This window comes from Astatotilapia calliptera, chromosome 4 (assembly GCF_964374335.1).
Source record: "Astatotilapia calliptera chromosome 4, fAstCal68.1, whole genome shotgun sequence".
In the NCBI taxonomy this organism is placed as follows: Eukaryota; Metazoa; Chordata; class Actinopteri; order Cichliformes; family Cichlidae; genus Astatotilapia; species Astatotilapia calliptera.
In genome coordinates, this window is record NC_137425.1 from 13,957,014 (window position 1) to 13,965,316 (window position 8,303).

Consider the following 8,303-nt stretch of genomic DNA (forward strand, 5'->3'; position numbering starts at 1 on the left):
GAAACAACAATGACAAAATTGTATTGTCTAAGTTTTTTTTTTTTTAAAGTTTCTCACATCAAAGAGAGATTTGTCGAGCCTCTTGGGATCGACCTGCAGCAGGTTACCGAGCAGAAGAAAAGGTCTGGGTCCTGGAGGCTCTCTCCTTTCTTTAGAGCTGAAGCTGGATAAAAGAATCTGAATGATCAACAGGCCAATGATGACCCCCAAAAGCAAAACGGAAGTGGAGGACTTAAAAAGCTCTTCAAGCATGATCCTGGAAGCTTCCTTTTCTGCTTTTCAGAAATAAACACTTTCACAAGTGTTCTAACACTGAGTGTAAAGCACTCCCCACTGAAACGCCAGGCAGCAAGTCGGCATGTCAGAACAAGAATTTCCTGTTTTGCAAATTTTGCCCCACACTTATGGAGTGCCAGGACTGCCATAATGAATTAATTAAATACACCATTAAATAATTAATTAAATGTGGCAATAATTAATTAAAATTGGAATTAATTAATTAAATAAATAGTTATGACACATGTAATTAATTAATTATTGACACATTTAATTAATTATTTATGTATTTCACATTTTAATTAATTATTGACACATTTAATTAATTATTTAATGATATATTTATTTATTTCATTTTGGCAGTCCTGGCGCCTGGCTCTCATCTTGAAATAATTTTATCTGTCAGCCTCACCCATCAAACTCAGGGGGCGGGGTTAACGCTGCCCATGCAGCTTCTCTAACATTTGATTGGTTGCCGTGCAAAGTAAGTCAAAACAGGTCGATCCAAGATAATCGATTGCTTGTGTAGACTTGGGGCAGCCAGGTATCCCAGAATGCAGATCAAATCACAGGCAGCGATGGTGGTGGTGTAGTTTTAAAATACCCCGTTTTTCTGTCACCAGCTACACTTTTAACAGTGTTTTAGCCGCGAATGTCGCGACGTATGTCTGGTCAGGTTGTCAACATAGAACATGTTTGCAAAAGTGCTCAGATGTTTTCAGAGATTTCACTAGCTCTGCTAACAATTAGCATGCAGAGTGCACCGAGGGGGTTACGTTAACCGGTTTGTTTACATATTCCACTCTCCGTGTTCCACATGTTGCATTCGCAGATTCTCATTTTCACCGAACGATCGTCTCTTTCCGCCTGGTCTTGTGTCTCTGTGCTTCTGTAACATAAAGAACGAGCTGACATTTTTCTCACGAAGCAGCGATCAGCTCAACAGACCCTCAGTTTACCTGCATGCATCCTCCTCCTCATCAGTCAGCTGTTTAACACCTGCTGCTAATTCAAGAAACACGCCTACGTTACCTGGTGATAGTCACAGTTTAACTGGGCAGCCGGTGCTCGATATAAAGCAATGTCAGCGCATTTTTCTGCACAAGATAAGTAAATATAGTGTTTTCCCAGAGCGCAGAGCTGCTGGAGCTTGTTTCCTTACAGAGCACTTTATAGGCGAACCAGCTTCATCAGCGGCTGATGTCCAATCACCGGCACACAGCTTTGAAACCTCAGCTGAGTTTTAGCTCTCAGTGGTTAAACGCTGGACTTCATTCACTCAGGTTCTGTCTGTCGGGTCACGTTTACTTCGCTGTTTTATTTACAACTGAGCAAATCGGTTTGGCTGAGGTTAAAGTTACGTTTCATAACTGCATAGTTTCACAGACGTTTAATGGTTCACTGGCACATGTGTTAGACTGAACTATCATCTAAATATCATCTGTTTTTTAATAGTTATTCAACTGTATTCTAAGCACCAGCTGTCTGTTAGAATGTGATTTTTTTCTCTCTCTCTGTTGGCAGAGGTATAAAAATGCGCAGGAAAATCTGACGTGCATGGCAAACTTCACCGACGATATTTAGGGAGGAATAATCACATCAGACATAAATGAACCATTTGCCTGTCTCCATAATTGAGAGCATTTTCTCTTCTTATGTCAACACTCTCTCCCTCTTTTTTTTTCTTTTTTTCTTTTTTTTTTTTTTGCTTTTTCGGTCATGTTATGTTTACCTGTCAAAGGCTTGTTACAAACTATGAAACACATCGTGCAGACTTCTGGATGTTAGAAGAAAACTAATACTGCTCATGAATGAGACTAAAGGCAGGAAGGTGTCCTTTAAAACTAAACATGTTAATAGGACCTCCCTATTTATATCATAGTTTATGATATAGCACATGTATTTCAGTAATAGCCTACTGATTTCAGTGTAGTGGTGAACAGTCGCACAGCTCACGTAGGTGTTATCTGTGATACTCCTTAACTATAATTTATCCAAGTTAACTTCAGTTAACCATTCAGACAGTTCTTTTGCGATGAAAAACATAAACACCCATGCTGCCGGGAGGTTTCCTCAGTGCCAGCTGTTAACATTATAGCTGCTTATGCAGTAACCATGGTAACCACGGACTCTGAGCGGCTGGATCGACGGAGGTCAGACAACAATTTTACATGTATGATCTTAAAACAGGACACAGCCACTATACAGTGGGGCAAAAAAGTATTTAGTCAGCCACCGATTGTGCAAGTTCCCCCACTTAAAATGATGACAGAGGTCAGTAATTTGCACCAGAGGTACACTTCAACTGTGAGAGACAGAATGTGAAAAAAAAAAATCCATGAATCCACATGGTAGGATTTGTAAAGAATTTATTTGTAAATCAGGGTGGAAAATAAGTATTTGGTCAATAACAAAAATACAACTCAATACTTTGTAACATAACCTTTGTTGGCAATAACAGAGGTCAAACGTTTACTATAGGTCTTTACCAGGTTTGCACACACAGTAGCTGGTATTTTGGCCCATTCCTCCATGCAGATCTTCTCGAGAGCAGTGATGTTTTGGGGCTGTCGCCAAGCAACACGGACTTTCAACTCCCGCCACAGATTTTCTATGGGGTTGAGGTCTGGAGACTGGCTAGGCCACTCCAGGATTTTCAAATGCTTCTTACGGAGCCACTCCTTTGTTGCCCGGGCGGTGTGTTTTGGATCATTGTCATGTTGGAAGACCCAGCCTCGTTTCATCTTCAAAGTTCTCACTGATGGAAGGAGGTTTTGGCTCAAAATCTCACGATACATGGCCCCATTCATTCTGTCCTTAACACGGATCAGTCGTCCTGTCCCCTTGGCAGAAAAACAGCCCCATAGCATGATGTTTCCACCCCCATGCTTCACAGTAGGTATGGTGTTCTTGGGATGCAACTCAGTATTCTTCTTCCTCCAAACACGACGAGTTGAGTTTATACCAAAAAGTTCTACTTTGGTTTCATCTGACCACATGACATTCTCCCAATCCTCTGCTGTATCATCCATGTGCTCTCTGGCAAACTTCAGACGGGCCTGGACATGCACTGGCTTCAGCAGCGGAACACGTCTGGCACTGCGGGATTTGATTCCCTGCCGTTGTAGTGTGTTACTGATGGTGACCTTTGTTACTTTGGTCCCAGCTCTCTGCAGGTCATTCACCAGGTCCCCCCGTGTGGTTCTGGGATCTTTGCTCACCGTTCTCATGATCATTTTGACCCCACGGGATGAGATCTTGCGTGGAGCCCCAGATCGAGGGAGATTATCAGTGGTCTTGTATGTCTTCCATTTTCTGATGATTGCTCCCACAGTTGATTTTTTCACACCAAGCTGCTTGCCTATTGTAGATTCACTCTTCCCAGTCTGGTGCAGGTCTACAATACTTTTCCTGGTGTCCTTCGAAAGCTCTTTGGTCTTGGCCATGGCGGAGTTTGGAGTCTGACTGTTTGAGGCTGTGGACAGGTGTCTTTTATACAGATGATGAGTTCAAACAGGTGCCATTCATACAGGTAACGAGTGGGGGACAGAAAAGCTTCTTACAGAAGACGTTACAGGTCTGTGAGAGCCAGAGATTTTCCTTGTTTGAGGTGACCAAATACTTATCTTCCACCCTGATTTACGAATAAATTCTTTACAAATCCTACCATGTGGATTCATGGATTTTTTTTTCACATTCTGTCTCTCACAGTTGAAGTGTACCTCTGGTGCAAATTACTGACCTCTGTCATCATTTTAAGTGGGGGAACTTGCACAATCGGTGGCTGACTAAATACTTTTTTGCCCCACTATACGTGCTGGCCTCATATCAAATGTGAAGGCAGACTGAGTCTATGTTTGACGTTTGTCTTCCTTTTCAAACATTTAAACAGCAGCGAGTCTGCAGCTGAGGGAATACAAACTCAAATTGTCGGAACAGGTTTGCTCGTTTCTTGGATTCATTTGGTGATTTATTAAATGTATAACTGTTATTCTAATCTGCTGCTGAGTCTCTTACACTTTTCTTTATGCTGTATATTTTCATGTCTCTGGAATAGTTGGCAGTTAGATAGTCAGCTGGGAAACTCTGTGTTAACTCATGGAGCTGAGGATATCGTGGACATGCTGACCTCGCTCCGTGGTGTACAGGGCCGTTTACCCTCATGATTAATATTCACAATAAAAATATTAGCCGAACATCATGAAGTCTGTATGTGTTTCATAGTGTCGAACAACCTTTGTACAGTTAAAGCCAGCAGTTACTACATGACGGAAACACCAACGTTATCTCTTTTATGCGTTTATACACAGGTCACGCTGATTACTGAACAAAAACCCAAAGATCAGATGTTAAACAGATTTATTTGCTCTCTCTCCCCCTTAAACATGTTTTTAATGTTAGTTATAATTCAGAATTGGCGACTGAAACACGTAGGACACATAAGAACATCAGGAAATAAAACACCGATAAATATAACCTCAGTAAAAGAAGTCAGCGGGGGTTACTACAGCTGTGTACCGGGGCCTGCGCTTTGTCGGTGGGATTGCTTGCGAGGCGAGCGGGTGTATCCCACGCTTTGCCGTGAGACTGGGCAGACATCTCCGAAATCATCGAAACACTTTTGCAAAGAGGCTGTATCTTGACAAACCGACCAGACACATGAAGATTAAACCACTGCATTCTCGGCTAAAAAAATATTAAAACGGTATTTGGTGACACACAAAAGGGTTTTTCAAAGCTCAGTTCTGTTAGCTTCCACATGCCGGTTGTTGTGTGCTAGAAACAATGGCCACCAGGCCAAAGCAATGGTTTTGACTCGATCAGCGTTAACCCCGCCCCCTGAGTTTGATGGGTGAGGCTGACAGATAAAATTATTTCAAGATGAGAGCCAGGCGCCAGGACTGCCAAAACGAAATAAATAAATATATCATTAAATAATTAATTAAATGTGTCAATAATTAATTAAATGTGTCAATAATTAATTAAAATGTGAAATACATAAATAATTAATTAAATGTGTCAATAATTAATTAACTATTTATTTAATTAATTAATTCCAATTTTAATTAATTATTGCCACATTTAATTAATTATTTAATGGTGTATTTAATTAATTCATTATGGCAGTCCTGGCGTTCCATACACACTAACGCAGGTGACGTTACAGACTAGACCAAACTCACCAGTCACACTGTGAGTTATTATCAATCCATAGATCGCAAGGAAATTAATGGCACTCTTATTTGGATAAGCAAATCTTCTACCCTGTTTAACACAGCATCTACAAATAAATAGCTGGTAGAAGAAAAACTGTTCTAAAAATAGAATGATTTGGGGGTTTTTAACCATTTATTAACAAAATTGCAAATAGAGAAGAGGAAAAACTTAAACTTTTTAAACCTGTTCAAAAGAAAGTATAGGGTACCAAACTGTAAGTTAAATAGGTGTAAATTTTCTCCAGCGGTATTATCAAGCAAATGTTTCAATGGCAATAGGTAAAGTGTGTGTGTGTGTGTGTGTGTGTGTGTGTGTGTGTGTGTGTGTGTGTGTGTGTGTGTGTGTGTGTGTGTGTGTGTGTACGTGTTCCTGTCTAGCTATCTTTGTGAGGACCGAAATCTGCATTCTACTATACTTGTGAGAACCAACAATCACTTGTGAGGACACACTCACCGGTCCTCACAAGTTTGAAGCCCTTTTTGTTTCTCAAAAAGGCTAGGGAAACTATTATGTAAATGAAGATCCTCACTAAGATAGCTGAACGGGCTTGCGTGTGTGTGTGTGTGTTATCTTATGTGATGTGTTTTCAACATTTGTCCAAGATAAATTCAGAGACAGTAAAGGGTAATCTAAAAAAAAGAAGAAATGGAATGCACTTGTTTTGTCCGGATGTACTCATTTTAATGATTCATAGATTCAAAAGGGTGACAGGAAAGAAAACAACACAAAGAACACTCACAAGTGCTCTAATTGTATACCATGTCCCTTTTCAACATTAGAAATTTGATCTCTGCCTTTTCTTTATTTCAGCAGAGAATAAAAACTGGCTGGACTGAACGGTGTCGTGAGGAATTTTAATACCAGAAGTTTCACTTTATTTATTTATTTCAAGAGAATTCAACACCAACTCGACGTTTGTCTGGAATGATCTGCAAATGTAAAAGACGCATTTGTAAGTTTAGCCAAATCAATTTTTATCTTCATTTTGGCCTAATATCAGATATTTTATCTGATATTTTATACATTAAATTCTAGTTTGATGCCAAGAATTTGTAATTTTATTTTCCTGAAACATAGTTATTAATAGCCATTTACAAAATCATAATTCAAAAGTAGATTAAACACACTTTTTTCCATCTTTAATACTTTAATCATTTATGTGAATGTGTTTGGAATTTTTTCTTAACAATATTATTTTTAAACACAAAATACCCAAAGTGACGAAAATTAAAAGCCATTAGAAGAGTTACTTTGTCCAAATGTATTTACAGTATCCAATTAACACGATAGAGCTCTTTTTTATAAAGATTAAACCCAGAACAATATAAAATTATTCCATAACAGTCCATGGAAATAGAAAATATAGTACAACATGTATAGTACAACAACTCCAGGAACTCACTCTGCAGGTGGGGGAGATATAGGAGAGGTGGAGGACGAACTCAGCCTGGGTATCTATTGTTTTGTGTAGTCTGGAAGATGAGTGGATGACGGGGTGGGTGCAGTTTTCTCTGTGGTGGGGTTGGGTGGTGGGGCCGGGCGGCACTGCTGAACTGGGCCCCGGTCCGGATGGGCCTGGGCCCCCTTGCCCTGGTGGGTTGAAGAGTATGGGGGTGCCTACTGGTGTCAGCGAGGGAGCTGGCCCCTCCCTTCCTTCCCTCCCTATCTCCAGCTGCCTCCCTGAAGGAGGAGTTGGCCGTCTGATTGGGATCTGGAATGTGGGGCCTCCCTGCTGCTGCAGAGTCGGGGCGGTCTGCTTCTCTCCACCCCAGGGAGGAGGGTAACACTACTTGGGTTTGGGTGCAGTTTCCCCCTCCAGGGGCAAGGGTACCTAGACCTGGGGCTTAGAGTACGCTTGGGGAGTGTGATTGTGTGTACAGTGTCTCTCTATGTCTGTCTCCACGTTGGGTGAGTGCTGAGTAATTGCATATGAGAGCATGAGGGTGGGAATGGATGTTTGTATCTGTGTGTGCCTGTTTGTCTGTGTCTATATGTCAGGTTGGGTATCAGACGCCACCTCTCTAGGGACATCTCAGGCCCTCCAAGGTATGGAGGCCTATCTCCCCCCACCACTTCCCCTGCCAGTGGCAGGCGCCCTCAGACATCGGTGCGCTGGTGGGTTTTGTGTCTGGGGATGGGCGTCCAGGTACACACCGGCTCACTCCTGGTGGCTGCTTGTCGGGTCCTGGAGCCAAAGGTGAATCAAATAGACCAATACAGCAAGGCTGGGATGGTCCATTTGGTAAAGTAAATCTGTTGGGCATCTTTCTTTGCCTTTAGACAATAATTCTGATGGCAAAAGAACCAAACGGCACAGGCGGGGGGGGGGGTTTATTGTCAAGTAGTGAAACTGCAGCAGTTAATCTGTTCAATAAAGTTTCCCTGGAAGCTCAAATCTTGGCTGGTTTAATAAGGAAAGAGAGCTAGCCAGCCACTGTGCTCATTACACACAGACAGAGGAAAGTTCAGTTTCTTCTTTTCCAAACCAAAATAATACATCAGTCTGAAAATTGTTGTTTACATGTGCAAAAGAATCAGCTAAATGGAGATGCCAGTCTATGTTAAACCAAATCTGATCAGGTTTAAATATTACAACTTTTGAATTCACAGTAAACAGAATTGAATTGATTTGAAATGTTCTCATATTATGAGATGCTTTGTCTTTCTGTAACATGGTGTGGCATTTTATATATTTTTGGTATTTCTTAAGGAACAGTTTCTTTCTGATTTAATAGATATTAATAGAAAATAGAAAAACAGCAAATTCATGCAAAAAATGAGACCAGTTTTCCCATCTCTAAAGAACACCA

General features: G+C 41.0%; 1 protein-coding gene across 1 annotated transcript in view; it reads right to left on the reverse strand.

Moving 5' to 3' along the window:
- Positions 1–360, reverse strand: part of LOC113017373 (uncharacterized) — a 32,000-nt gene extending 31,640 nt beyond the window's left edge. The window contains exon 1 of the mRNA XM_080300670.1: positions 58–360. Coding sequence (XP_080156796.1) covers positions 58–252 — 195 coding nt within the window. The 5' untranslated portion in view covers positions 253–360. The remainder of the gene's footprint in view (positions 1–57) is intronic.
- Between the last annotated feature and the right edge of the window lie 7,943 nt (positions 361–8,303).